At 29.2% G+C, this 16,648-nt stretch overlaps 1 protein-coding gene across 1 annotated transcript in view; it reads right to left on the bottom strand.

Annotated features, from left to right (window-relative positions):
• Positions 1-4,540: 4,540 nt before the first annotated feature.
• Positions 4,541-16,648, bottom strand: part of LOC145671505 (KH domain-containing, RNA-binding, signal transduction-associated protein 2-like) — a gene marked incomplete in the record, with an annotated part of 536,966 nt that continues 524,858 nt past the window's right edge. The window contains 1 exon segment of the mRNA XM_081740697.1: positions 4,541-16,613. Coding sequence (XP_081596823.1) covers positions 16,492-16,613 — 122 coding nt within the window.

Below are 16,648 nucleotides of genomic sequence, written 5' to 3' on the forward strand. Positions count from 1 at the left end.
TGAAGAATTATACTGTTAAAGGGAAGAAACATGGACATTACGCGAAATGATTAAAGAACAGAAAGCTTTCAGAATGTGAGCGTGAAGAATAATGATGAGAATTAGCTAGGTCGAGTAGTAAACGAATGAGAAGGGGTTAGAGATGGTGAAGCAGTAAAAAACAATTTTAGATATAGTAGAAGAGAGGAGCAAGAAAGAAAGGGAGAGGCTTAAGGAGGCTACAATTTATGAACGGTATCCACAGAAAAAATATAGGCCTGTGTGAAGATGATGAGGTATTTCAAATTTTTCAATTGCAGCAAGGGACCTAGCAGAATACCTGTGATGATGATGATGATGATTATGCCGCATTTAGAAATTTGGTTGTGCCTAGCTTTGCAACTATAATAGTTACTCTGCACACAATAATATTTTAAACGCTCGTATCGCAGCTCAAATTCTTCCACTAAGCCAAGTGTGAACCAGATCCGTTGAGTTTTGTTGTTAAAAATGTTACTCAAAATTAAATGGCCGAGAAACTTAGAAAACAAAACAAAATTCTGTACCAAATAATATTTTCCATCGGATGAGTTCAGTATTTTTTTTTCTTTTAATAATTTGACTCAAAATTTGACCATTCAAAACTCGGGAACCCAAAGCTTGTGTGACATAACATTTTATGTCCTTATATAATAGTGTAAGTTCTACATTACGCCAAAGTTAATCTTGATTGGATGAATACGATGTATTTATTTTTGTTTCTGAAAAATCTGACTCAAAATTCGAACACTTAAAACTTGCAAACTTGCAGAATCCTGCACACGATATTTCACACACATAAATAGCAAATAAGATCTGTACAATTCGCTTGATTTGATACCAATTAAATGTGATCGGTTGTATTAATGTGATTTGTCATGTGTCCTTTATTTTTCAAGGAAAAATCAAATGAACAAAGCAAATAATGGATTAATTATGCCATTATTTAATCGTTTTATTTAATATGTAGGTATTGTAGATTTTTTTGTAAAAAATGTATTTGTTTTTCTGTACAAATAGAAAGATAGTTCAGCTACAGATTATAAATATGTTCTTTTTTATTGTAATTCGATCTGTAGTATTTCGGACTATTAAAAATATCTGTAATATATCACTTTTAGTATGCTTAAAGGCAACCAGATAGAATCAAATTGATACGCACACAGCTGTGAAATTTAAGTGAAGGAGTAGATTTATATGTATCGTGTACTGAATCCTCTACCAATTCAAATAAACACATTTACAAAAATTGAGTTTAATTGATAAGCTTATATTTCTTAACGAAAGTAGACAAATTTGACACTGTGTTCTTAGTGTCTATGATTTCTAAAACTAATGACAATATTATATAATTTTTCTAATCACTGGATTAAGACGATTGTCCATGGAATTTTGACGTCATGTCCGCATGGATTTTGACATAGATACATTTTGAAATGAATAACTAACGATAGTATTGGTTTATTATTTTCTTGACACTGCATTGGTACACTACTCTATGAAATAGGCATTTGACCAGTGAGTCAACTTCATAGATTTTACTATAGTGGAAATCTGTAAAGTGAAATAAGAAGTATTGTATTTTATGTACCTGACTCTGAATTAGTTCATTAGTCAATGAAATTGGCATCATTATTATTGACATGGAATCAATGGATTTTTACATAGTGAACCGCTAAACCATTGAGCCAACGCTAGTATTGTATCGTCATATCCAAGACAATATTAAGGCTGTATGAAATGGACATTATGGCCAAGAACGTCAACCTCAGGTTCTCAAATGTAAGAATTGTAAAACGTGGAACCTAGGTTGGTATTGTATTGTCACCTTCCAAATTCGGCATTGGACAATGTTTACGGAACATGCATAGTGATCAATGACATCGAACCCATAGATTTGAGGATGGAGGAATTTAGGAACTTGCAACGAAGGTGGTGCAGCGTTATGATTAGTGACGTCAAGCTCAAAGATTCTGATATTGAGAAATTTCGAAACATGGGTTCAATGGAAGTATTGTATTGTATGCCTTAAGACTATGGATTGGGACATCTACGAATGAAATGGACATCATGGTTACTCACATCAATGCACTTTCTCATAGAGCATTTATGAAATGAGAAATGTGCTATGAATCTATTGGTTAATCTTATTTTCGAGAAAGGATACTCACTGTACTTAGTATTCTGGATCATTACATATTGACGCAAAGTCAGTAGATTGATTGGTTTGTCGCAGTTTAATGTGCACGTGTGCATCGAGGCTACTTGTTCCAATCGAAAGTTCAATGAAGCACAGCAAGATGCAAGAGGATGTTCAGAATGATGAAGTGCGTCTAGTCTTCCATTGATTCCAAATTTTATGAAAATCCAAAAGGCTCTAATATGTTGCGATTTCTTTCCACTTACAACATGCAGACACATTTTTAAGAAAAGGATTTGTACTTTGGTAACGATAAAGGAGGAACTAGCATGGCACACTATATTAGAGACTTTAAGATGTTCTGTCATATAAATTATACAATGACGTAACAAGCTTAATTTACAAGTAAACTTAGTCTGCTCAATGTCTGACTTACCAGTAGATCATGTTTCTTCCTCGACGTCCAATTATACAAGCAAACTCTTACATCAAACTCTTGATTTTTTCTTTATTCCACTGAGTCTTAAGCTAAAAATTTGTAAGAGATAATATATTTCTCGCGACTCCATTGATAAGATAGCACATAACATTACAAGTGGATGCATTGATCGCCGGCGATGATTTTCAATCTGACAACCAGCTATCAGTACCTTTATCTGTTTTATTCCAGGTACTACATACGCCGTGACAACTAAAACTAAATTTAAAACGGCATCTTCCTTACAGTGCCATTAAAATCCATTTAACTTATAATGGAGACTAGATATAAGTTAAATATAAACGAACATCATGACATGTTTTTAAATGCTTAAGTCTAAAGTTACTTCACAACTTAGGTAAGAAATAGTGTTTTATTTCGATTATTTTTCTTATTCATCTTGGTTGAAATTTAATCCATTTCCAAATTAATATTTAAAGGGAAGGCATAGGTGCTTTCAGAAATTGTATTTTATTACTTTATCGAATATGAATGCATGTGACAATATTTATTCTAAGAAAACAGATATTCTACTTTGTCTTGGATTGATTCATTATTATGTATATTCATTATACTGCATACATCACACTCTACCCAGTCGGTGAGTAAGGAGCAAGGAGTAATGATAGGTCTGTTTTATCACCATGTATGAGTATCAAAATAATTTGATGTTACGTATAAAAGGGACCGTAATCATTTAGCTCTACATATGAAAAATTGGCAATAAGGATGGATTTAAATTATTCGATTGCAAATTAGTTAAAAATTGTAACTTGACCCGAACGATTCAATACTACGTATAAACTTTTAGGACAAAACACGTATCGAAATATATGCTACTCAAAAAGTATGAACATTATCTTATACCATATGTCAACTTCAGAGTATATTAGAGAAATCGTGTTGCATTTAATAATAACTAATATAAAACATGTAGATAATTTGACAATATGTGTTTATATTATTACAAAAGATGTATCAAAAATGGTGTGATAAAGGAGAATCTAACATAAGGAAGTAATGTAGTTCTAGTTCCAATGTTGTACGAAACTAATGGTATAAAAGTTTAGTATGATAATGAAAGAAAATGATTTAATGTAACGTGTACAGAACTGTACAAATAATTAAAAGTTTAATACGAATAATGCATGGAGGTAAATTTATTTTATATGCAACATTCTAGATTTCAAGACCCATAATATAGTGCCAAACGTAACATGTGCTACTTGTAAAAGTTTAATACCGTGATTGAATGGAAAATATTTGGAATTATATGTATAAGTTCAATAAAACAACGCTGTAATTAAGCAAAATGTAGAAATAAATGATCCATACTATATGATGAAAATTTCATACTTGTTAGAAAAGACTAATACAAATAATCTGTAGAAATAATTTCATGTTACATGTTAAAATTTACTGGGGAAAAACTATGAGAGTAATTTGATAGGTAAAAGACATATCATGAATAGATAGAAATAATTTGGTACTGCAGCAAAAATCTAGTATCACGAATGTATAGAAATAATGATTAGTATAAGGTGTTAAAGAGTCAGGGACGGAAAACTGTTGTCATTCCGCAATAAAAATCAATCGAAAATTTGCTAAATATTGAAAAATGCCCATATATATCAATAAATATTTACTTGAATTATTGAAGACGATCACCATGAATATGATGATTGTTGAGAAATAAAAGTTATTATAAATAGTCAGTTATTATCATATGCATGCATTCATATCAGAATAATCATCAAGAAACACAAAAGAGTAGCTTTTACTTTTCTGTTTAAAAAATATATATCAATATATATATATTTATCTTATTAATTTTTATTATGAATAAAGGGTAAGATGGGATGAATAAGGGATTTAGATATGAAGTTTTAAAATAAGGTAATCTCTTAGCATTTGTTGTTTTTTATTCTGCACATTTATTATTACATACTAAAGGTAACATAATTACTAATTACATACCTTCACAATCACATAAATGATTATTTTACGAACATGTTTTTAATTGGCAGACATTAATGTGTAGTTCTTAGAATTATATAGTATAAAGTTTATCAACATACATACAGTGGGTGCAAATTTACGTGTATTCTAGAGTTTTAATATACATAATTCAGATGCTATATATATAATGAATATATTTTTTTAATGTGCAAAATAATATTTCTAATGATTTTAAATAAGTTTCCATGCACATATATGTATAACACAAATATATGTATATTTTCTTCCAAGCCGGAAGAATTATCATAATAATAATAGTAGTAGCATATTATGAATTTAACTAATATTGTTGCATATTGTTATTATTACTACTGTAATTATATTGGTATATACATAGCAACGATGTAAAAGCAACTTAAAAAGAAAATAAAAAACAAGAGAAGCCCTACTAAAGCTCTCAACAAATAATATATCTGTATATATTTTTTTTAATTTAAAGAACATTCAAATGCAACAACAATACTAATACTTTTATAATAATTACATCTTAATTCATTGTATTTTGTTTATATACACGGTATTATTGAAATATATTTATTTAAAAATAAACAATGCTCAAAAGAAATTAAATATACGTCGATTGTCTGTTTATGCACAGCCTTGATTTTTGGATGCAGGTTTTTTTTGTGTGTATTTATATAACATATTATATTCTATAAACTAGTATTATTATTTGTCCAGAAAATCAAGACTTTTTAAAAATTATCAGTTTAATTGTATGGATATATAATACGCACAGTATGTCTCAATACATGACACTTATTTTAGTTTGATCAAATAGACCAATACAAAAAATGGCTACTATAATGACAACAACTAGATTTTTAGTAAGCAGATTCAGGTAGAAAATTTAAACTCCACATATATTTCTATTCACTTACAAAATTTGACTAGCAAGTTGCGTTCGCAAAAAACGAAGAAGTGTCATGTATTGGTCGATTGCTTTTTATATGTTACTAGCCATGCGAGAAAAATGTTATTCAGGACAATGCAGTTAAAATTTTATATGAAATCATTTGTCAATAAACTAAGAACAAATATAAATCCAAATATTAATACATAATTCACTTTTTAACTGTTGTTTAGAAGCCATAACAATGTTTGAAAGCAAACATTTTAAAATATGTTTTATCTTATTTGGTTTCTTATATCTTGTTAAATGAACTATTTTTATGCTACATGCATATAAATGTTTAAATAAAATGATAAATTATTTTGTAATGGTACTTTACCCAAGATTTTTCTCATTTATATAGACCAATTAAATTAAATTTACAAGATAATTTACTCTCTAAGTATTATAATAAAATGAGATAAAGGTGACAGCTGTTTTAATTGACTTGTGTAGTTTATGTTGAATTTTATGTTATCTTTTTAATAACAATAGTTCCGTTTCATGTTATGAAATATTAAATTTCAAACAGAACTTACCTGCCAATCGTAAGTAGTGACACGTTCGCTTTTCATACTGGATCTTCAAATTTATAAACAGGAATACAGTGCCAGATTGTACATCATTATATGATACACTTGGCAACAATTTATGTAGGAATAATTGTTATTCGTGCAATAATGTATAATATTTTCGTAAGTATAGTTTTGCAACAACCCTATCTTTTTTGTCTAAAGAAAATATGTGACTAGTAGTTTCGTCCAAATACTCAAAATCAAACATTAAGATTCAGATATTCAGAATAAATTTACTAACAAAATTGTTCTCAGGGAAAGAAATATATGTACACATTAAGTTTTAATGTGTTGTGTTATTTGAAATCAACATAAACTATTTTTTAAGTAAATATGACATTTGATTTTGCCAAAATGCATACCTTTTACCTACTGTATCTTATTTCTGACTTTAAATACTTGATGTTCATATGTTTAGACATTTCCTCCTTTCTTACAATGTGGTGCAAAATTCGCAATAGTTTAACATACCATTGAGAGTTTTAGAGTTAGTGGTTTTGGTTTATGATTAAAATTATATGTCTCCCCTACTCAATATAGGTATAAGAACAGAATTGAATTAAATACAAACATTTGCAATAATTTGTATGCACTAATGAAAAGAGTGGACAAGAATATCTTACGTGCTTGTAACGTATCTGAGAAAAGTTATGATCACTACTTTTTAAAAGATTTTTGATACTTATGAATTATCACAAATTAGTTTCACTATAAATTTGTTTATGAATTGCCTATGCACTTTACTGTAGTGATTTTCAGGTATACTTATGAAGCAAATGGAAGTTACATATAAGACTTACCTATAAATTAAAGAAGGAAGGATAAAAATTGAGTATTTATCTTCTTAATAGTTAGTAATATCTTAATACTTTGAATAAGTATATGTTGAAATTGTGAATGTAATTATCCTGATGATATATATCTGGTAAACGTCGTTCACATCTGAGATGTAATATGTGTTCGTAGTTAATAAAACATGTGTTCAATAATTGGATTACAAATACCTAATCAGTTGATTTCATATATAAAAAAAATATGATTTGACTAAAGTCTTGCAGTTTCACTTTAAAATAAAAGAATTTATTATTCTTACGTAAAATAGATTTAATTACGAGAATAGACGATGCTTTCATCTATTTTCAATTACAGCAAATTTCGAACGTTGATACTTTCAGGATTCGGTTACAATTAAAAGCATATCAAAATAAATTCGTTATTTTTACTCTCCCTTTACGGGAAGGATATCTTTCTTCATTAACATAACCTGGTTAAGGCCCAAAGCTGAAAAAAAGAAAGTTTAAAACTTATTATTATAAAACACATCGCATTCTCTATCTTGAATTACTTCATCGATCTAAGTAAAATTATAGCGAGAGACTGGCAAATATCCTGTTGTGACATTCTTGTTAAAATATAATTAATCATAAAACGAGAAATAAAATTGACAATATATAAGCAATGATTTTATTGCAATTAGTTGATGATAGTTATTATAATATAATAAAGATATTCCTCAAGTAAACTCAGATTGTAATAAGTATATTTTCTACGATCTCATTACTCTTTAACTTTTAGTGAAAATCTTAAAGACAAGAAAGAATATAAAAGACAATTAGGCAGTTAGGTCAAATCATGTTTATAAAGGCTACCAAGTAAATCGTGATCCTTTTGCGTAGGTCGAAATTCCGAGTTAAAAATTTATTGTCATAAATTATTGACTTACAAATGGCTGATCTATTTAAAGATATACAATGTAATTATTATTTTACTTAATAGCATTAAGTAAATGCTACTAAATGGCATGTCTTTGTTAAAATTATGTTTTCTTTATTATTGAGGTACTTGCAAAGAAGGAAAGTGGTGGAAAGCCTAAGAAAGAATTTTAGCAACGTCACATCAGTATATTTATTTATTATCTCGCGTATAATTTTATTTTAAATATAGTTCGTAAAATATAATAGTATAGCAGAAGTTATACATGTAAAAACACATAGTGACTATTTGTTTAAAAATCAACCAATAATCATGTTGAAGAGTAGAAACCATCTATATAACCAAATAATCAAAAAATAAACTGAGACTTTTCTGGTAAACATATATATATTTACTACATACTAACACAACTTTACACAAGTTTATTTTTCAATTGTGTTTTATAATATTTACAAAGCAGTGTTCACGTTTTGTTTTTGTGCATAACATTCTCTTTTTGTCATTCTCTTTATTTATTTTTAAGGAACATTTAACACATAAAAACATTTAATAAAACGAATCAATGAATACATTTCTTGTATTTTTAACATTTAATTCCCATTATTACGATTATGTACCATTTGCCTTTATTAATAAGCAGTACAAATATAAAATTCTTTATCATATGTGGATATATATATATATGTTACGAAATTTATTACATTTTAGATTAACATTTACAAAAAGCGTTGTTCTTATTTAAGCAAACGCACACACAAAACCCATTTTTTTTTGGTGTCTGTGTTGGAAGGTATATTAATATAAGATTTCTGTCTTATACATTTTTCACATTGCTTTAAATTCTATAATGAAGTAAGTTCATAAGTGCAAATAAACATTACTTGACATTTTTTAACATTTGTCTTAAATTTATAAAAGCTTTTTTATTTAACAATGTTTCATTTATGTTATTTTTAATACGTACAGAGAATACAATTATGTTTTAATAGTGTATTTTGTTATTTTCTTTAGTATTTATATACATTGCTTTGTTTAATTTACACAATTAATGAATAAAATGGTCCCGTAGATCTTGGCAACTTAAAGTTTACACAATGGACATAGACAGTGTACAATAGAGAAACAACGTTTTAAAAAAGAAAAATTCTATATGCATTCACCAGTAGTGCCGAAGTGGATAAGGTCAGAATAGGAATTCATCAATTTTTCAATATTTTCTATGAGGACGTTATTCTTGTCAAGAAGACAAAATCAAAATTTTAAATATAAAAGATTACGTAGTTAACAAACTAACAATCAGGTTTCTTTAGAAGGTTTTGTTCATGTAGTTTTGGCCCAACCCTTCCACTCACAAGCCCTTTTGATACTGTTGCATTTGTATTATACATAAAACGTTTTCTGTTAATGATAAAATCAAACGTTTTTAGTATAATGCTGTGTGTTCCCCTGTTCAACTTAGCTATTTGTATTCAAAGTGAATCCAGTTTGGGTAAATTTTGTGAATAATTTGTGGTCTGTGTATGCTTATCTCTGTTTCACTATTGATGACGAAAATTAATGTGTCTCATTACATTACAAGCCACTTTTTGGAAATCAAGACCAATCTCTTTTACAAAGAATCGTTTATATCGAAAATCCTTCTGTAAATATTAAGAAAAGTAATGTTTGTTTTCCTTTGTGAATTGTACGACGAAATGGCATGATTATTACCTGAAAGTTCTTAGTATAGCAGGTTTAAGCACATTGTTTTAAAGCTGATACCTTGGTTGCAAGTTTTGGGAACATTTTTTTTCTACAATCTTGATTCTGTTATAATCATGATTACATTTCGAGATATGTGTATAAATTTCTTTTCCCAATAACTTTAACCATGTATTAGATTTTGTAAACATTCATTAGTTGTGGACGAACTCTGTTGTGATGAGATTTTAAATTATTTACTGTGGAGATCGTAGGAATAATTCACACCTAGATAAAAAGTATCGATTTAAAATGTGCCATAGACCCTTTTCAACATATATGTGAAGTTTTACGAAGTTGTTTTAGGGTGTAAATAGTTCATTGTAATTGCAAATATGTTAACGCAGCTATATGACTGGAAACTTCGTGGACATACTGAAGTTATGTATATCCTTATGAAGTTTTCGCTTGTGAATAAATTATTAATATAACACATTACAACTTCAATATGTCCCTTGCAGCTTTCATAGATGCAGCTTCACTAACGTATCTGTCTTTTACATTAAACTATTGTGCTATTTTCTTTAAAGAACTTCGTACATAGATATACTGTATTGGTTGATTAGTCTACACAATAATCATTGAATGCAAGGGGATTTTTGAATTATGTTTTGGCAATTATCTGTCAATTATTACTGCAATTATCTTGTCTTAGATTGTTAATGGAATCAATTCGTTACCATCGTAACTGGTAACGCTGACGTTAACTTCGTCACACGATAACTATTTAACGAAAATGATATTAAGTTCTGCTTTTGCAATAGTTAAAGCGTTGCCAATTTCTTTAATGGAGTTGATATTTTAACAGGTAATGATGACTTCATATGGTAATTCTTAAAAGAAAGCGAATTTTGAATTCTTGTTTTAATAGTAGCTAGAGCAATTATACCGTTAAATGAACAAATCCGTTAATAACATAACAGGCAACTTTGACTTTAACGGTCGATATTCATATTCCATGTTTTGCTATTAAAATAAAATCTTTTATAATTACACATTTCACCACTAGATGGCAGCAACTGACTGACATCTACCGGACGAAATTGACACTTATAGTGTTTGATCCTCTGTCACTGTCTACCAAAGTGTATTTAATATTATTTTACTATCTTTTCTTTCTACTGTGTTTATGATAAATAAAACATGTACCTGTATTTCACTGAATCTGTGGATAAATGATTAACGATAATCCATCTTTTTCTCCCGCTCCTTTAGATTTTAGGATGTTTTCTATGTGTGTAGTTTATTTTCGGGCCATGTATATAATGAAAAATGTTTGTGGTGCAAGTTAAACCGAAACTCTTTATCAATAATCTTGTATCCAAGCGAGGCCGCGGTGGCTCAATGGTAGAGCGTTCACCTCCAGTGCATGGGGTCCTTGGTTCGATCCGAGCTCGCGTTAAGTGAGCTTTATGGTAGACAAACATCATGTGTTTGGGTTTTCTAGGGGTTCTTCCGTTTCCTCCCACTTTCTTCATTCCACCATTTCATTCCTCATCATCACCGTCTCCTTTAGCCTAACCGACATAATCGTGGGATGTGAAACTTAAAGATTTAATTTAATGTTCTTGTATCCATGCCTATTCTCACTGAAGAAAAGACAATAGCCAAAATAACTACTGAAGTAACTTTGATGTCCATATTATATATATATCAAGTTTCTTTCCTTAAATCTCTTTACGCTTTGTCTAAATTCTTAAAACTCGTTAAGTAACATAGTTTCGTATTGTATAAATATTCAATCCTCTGCATTTCTTCAACAAAATACAAGAACGAAGAACTTCCATTTTTAAGAGTTATTTTTTGAGAAGACTCATAAAATATGTGCATACCAAAATAGATTGTGCAGTTGAGAGCAGCTGACAAATCGATGAAGGAATGGAACATCATCGTCATAACAACGTTTGCTATCCTGACTGTCGGCAGTGAATTTGTATGTTAGTGAGAAAAACAAGCCAAAGAAATCAAAAAGTCTCCATGATAAAAAAACAATAAAAAAGAACAATTCAGTGTTGCAATCTTGATTAAAACAAATCATATCAATATCATTTTAATGTTGGAAATGGATAAGAAAAGATATGCAACAATACTCACAGACAAATCACTTTTTATAAACGAGTATATTAAGCGTAATTCTTCGAAATAAACTTTGGAAAGTTGTTTATAAATGAACTTCAAAAAAGGCTCATGAAATTTCGGTTCTATTCTCCACACTTGTTTTCAAATTTACATTAATATTGTCAGAAGTTCCCACATGTTCAGCTTGTGTAGAAAGAGACCCATAATCGGGAAGAAATTACTTATGCTTCACTCTGCTTTGAAGTACATTACACAAACATATTAAAATGTTTGAAGTAATAGATAAAATAAAACATCATTATTCGTATTTAAAATTACTCCCTTCTTTAAACATTGGAAGTTCAATTAACGTTTATATATGTTGGTTGTATTGTAATCGTGTTTTAAGTAAGAAAATTGGATACAAGAATAACCATAGTGTTTGCAGCTGCATGAGTTTTGTGTTTCTGATATTATATATAAATGTTACTTGAATTATGGAGGATTCAGACATTGCAGACAAATAGGAAGTAATATAAATTGTACGTAGGTCCTATTTATAAAGAATTTGTGTTTCAGAGTAAATATTATAGACCAAGATACTATGGGTTAGGTTAGATTAACGAATGTTAATGAGCATACATTAAGTTGCGTAAAGCTATGTAACATTCCTGAGAACTTCTAAGTAATAAACATATTAATCCTCTTTCGTTTTATCTTGGATTCACAAGTAGAATGTTTGAATTTCCTTTCTTGATAAATAGCATGTATATGCTCTCTCATAGAAGTTGTTACTCTGTCGATATTGGAAGTAAAAATTTCGAACATATTATTTTACAATTTTAAAAGTTTTCAAATATAACACTTTCCTTAACTTAAACTGAATTTGTAGGTTAGTTGTGTGTCGAATCCGCAAGAAATATTTCACAACGAATACATATTTTAGTATATGATTCATTCATGCCGCATCAAATTGTGTTCTAAGTGACGAAAGACCTATAGGTTTCGCCGTAAATTACAAGTCATTATATCTAATGACAATTTGAAGAAGAAAGATAAAGTAAATTGAAACTTAATATTTAAGAAAAGTAAAACAAGGAAATATCAGCAGAAATTGAGCTTAATACCACTAACTAGGGTTAGAATAGTAACTACCACACCATATTCACAATGGTAGTTTCTTAACTATCACTTAGTCAAAACCCCTTTTCATCTTATCTAGATACAATCCCTAACTTGTATTTCGTAAGTTGTTGCCAAGTGTATTTGTAATAAAATGTATGGGAAACTTAAAACAGAATGGTCTTCCAAATGAACATTGAAGTCATATTTTCTGTGAAGTCAGTACACAAGTCCCTATGACCACATGCAAGAAATATGATTCACGTCTACTTTACATCAAACTGCACTCGGATTTGTGTTAAATGTCTTGTCACAAATTTTTGGGAATTCGAACCAAAACTTAAACCAATTGTAAGTTTAAATTAATTGCTAATGATTCTCGTAATATGCAATGGGTGTTAGTTAGTCTATTAATAGTGATATTTATAATGCAAAGGTTACACATTTGTTTGACATTTAAAAGGGTTTTATAAAGTTAATATTCCCCAGTTTATTGTGAAGATTGAAGTATTATTTTTCCCTGAAAAGCAAGAAATAACCCAAACTAAGAACCTCAAACTAATGTTTAATTGTGACAATAATAATGAACGTCTTGTACTGAGATAACTTATTGCAAAAATTTATATTGCTACCCAAAGTTTATATTGATACTTTCTGAAATTTTAGTAGAAACATGTTAAGCTATCTGGTTTCTGAAAATATTTTTTGGTGAAAAAAACGAAAGAGTAAAAGTAGGTTTCATTGATGAGGAAACATGGAAATCTTAACTTTAGAACAAAATACACAGCACTTAATATTAGAGGGGAAAATAATTGATTTAAAAACAGATGTAGTAAACTTTAAATTATCAAGAAGGAAAGAAAATTAAAGAGCAAAAACAAATACTTTTCAAACAATACTCACGGTAAATATGCGAGGAACTGTCTGCATTTAACTTCCAACACACCCCTTACTACCAAAAAGTGACATTATTCACAGTACATCATATTATTTTTTTTTTTACACCAAGTTACTTCTTACTTTTAGTTAATAGTTCTGCTGTTATATCACTGTTGAAGAGTAAATAAGTAAATGACAACTTAGAATTTAGTTATTTCAACACAACAAGAACAAAAAACTCGCAATGATTTGAGATCAGTCGTACCGATAAATGCTTGTTAAATGTTAGATAAAGCGTTAGAAATTTTAATAACAGTTGCATTAAAATTATGAAAAGCATCACAAATATATGCTATTATATTATAGAACTATACAGAATTTTCTTGAGCAGTAACATTTTTAATATATAAATATAACAACAAATTATAAAGATTGGTCCATCTTTTTTTCTTTACTCATTTTCATTAAAATTATTACAGAGTACAAAAACGTTATTGTTTTGGCAACTTTAATTTAGGATATGAAGTTTTGCTATAAGTAATGATATATTAACAAATATTTATCAAGTTTAGTTCATTTTAATCATTAAATCCTTAATAGATGAGTCACACTTCGTTATATTTTTACAAGATCACAAAATGCCGTCCTTTGCTTTTTTTCATTTCATAGAATCAAAAATAATTCTACATTTTCTTAGTACTAGAACAAATTTGGTAGCTTTGAAAGTTTTCTAGAAAGCAGTGATTCTCAAACGTTTCAAAATAAAACTTTCTTTTATGAATAAAAATACATTTCGAGTCTTAAAATATTGTTTTATACTTCGGTATACAGGTGTTTCTTTTTAATATTCAACTTACTAGTTCTGGTATTACCCAACTTGCTGTTAATAACAGATTCAACATCAATTTATGGAAGACTTTATTATATTAATTCTTTTTATGACTTACGAATTATTTAGATATGTCCAGTAGATATATATTTATTTTAAAATAATTATATCACTTTTTGAAGGAGCTGATGGCTTTATTATTAACTACAATTAATTAAATGATACCAATGGTTTGTTTGCTTTTAATAATGATACTTGATAAAAAAAAAAAAAAACAATTTCTTAACAATTTCTTTCTTAGGATTACATGAGCGAAATTTTCCTCCTTTTGTATTTTGCAAGTTTGTGATCCTTTGCTTGCTTTTTCCAGGCACTTTACCAGAGGCAGATCCAGGGGGGCAATCGCCCTCTCCCAGAAAATGAAACTTTATTGTTTTATATATATAAGTAAAATCCATCCCAGAGTTTGGAGCCCTTAAAAGTAGCATTATGACAACCCCCCGTCCCCCCCCCGAGAAGTCGGTCCTGGATCCACCCCTGCACTTTACATGGCAAATATAATCCGTATTCTAGGTCATAATTTTAACATAGTAAAAATATATATTCGCTTCCTCCTCCATAGATACACATTTAACAAATGTAATATTCTTCCCTGTTTTCCCAATGTTGGAGAATCTTGAATTAATTTCCCTCAGAACATGACAATGTAATTTTTTCTCCTTTGTTACTGATAAAACATAACTTTGTGCTTAATTTCCCCGAAAACACTGAGCCCAATAAAATCCCTTGTCAGTTTGCTTGGTTTTAAGGAAAGTTAAATTTTTACTATTTTTACAAGGATAATGTAACTATTCAATGGAACAGAAACAATATAACATAAAGAGAAAAATATACAATAACGAGATTACCTGACTGTTTTCTTTGAATTTATTACATTACATATTTTAGCATATTTCCCGGAGAATTCAATGAGAAATAAAATACTTCGTCTGCTTCCCTGGTATTAACTACGTGATAGTATTGATTCTTAGTTTATTTCCTCAAAAATACGTTGAAACATGAAATCCTCCCCCTTTATCTCTGATATTGTGTACGTGATAAAGCTTGTTTTGCTCTAGAATACGTCGCCCTTCGCCTATTTTCCTGGTATCATTTACATGATAAATATAATTCTTTGCTTACTTTCTGAGACAAATTAAATCCTTCGACTGTTTCCCAGATATTAACTACGAGACTGAGGTAATACTCAGCTTATTTTCCCAATTAAGCCGGTATTAATTATGTCTGTTCTTCCTGGTATTAATTATATGATATAAAATATTTGCCTATATCCTGGACGTTTACATGATAAATGTAATCGCGTGCAGGTTCTCCTGATGAAAACGTAATGAATATTTACTTCATTCCCTTTCAATGTTTCCTTATTTTCATATTATCCAACATTCGTGTTGAGAATCACTGCTTTTCAGACACACATACCTTTATTAAAACTAGCCTATTTGGCTACTGATTAGTTACTTATAATGCTTTTTCTATTTTTTAAAAAGGAATTTTTAATAAAAGTAAATGGCTTAATTAAATAATACAGTTTATTTTGCATTGCCCTTTTTTAAGTTTTCTATCTTTTTTTAAAATAATGATTTAGAAAATATATATAAATTTTTATATATTTTTTTCTCTGTTTGTAGTTCCATGTTTCTAGACGTGACATTAAAAAAATACCTGAATCACACTAGTTTATCCGTGTATGTGTGTGTATATATATGAGTGATGATGTTTCTTTGCAGTATCCATTTTCTTCTTCATCTTCTTCTTAGCAACACTGATGTTATTATATTTTTTTGTGGTGTACTTTCTTTTTTCAAAAAAAATATTAGATATATATATATATATAATAAAGAAAATCGTTTTTATCCTTGCATCTCTCTCAAATATGTTTTATCATCATCTCCTTCTTTTCTCTCCCTCTTTCTTTCTTTCGATGGGTAATAGTAGTAACATGTGTTGTGAGGCCATTCCTGGAAATCGTTACAGCGGTAATTTTGCTGTGTATCGTCCATATGGGTCGTGACGAAAGCGAGCTCTGTCGACGGCTGCCGAAACTTTTAGTGCGCCTCCATCTCCTGGCCTCGACACAAAGTCCGTGGTTACTAGAAAAGAAAAGGGTGAAAAACACAACCTATGA

Source organism: Thermobia domestica, chromosome 2 (genome assembly GCF_964235325.1).
Source record: "Thermobia domestica chromosome 2, izTheDome1.hap1.1, whole genome shotgun sequence".
Lineage (NCBI taxonomy): Eukaryota > Metazoa > Arthropoda > Insecta > Zygentoma > Lepismatidae > Thermobia > Thermobia domestica.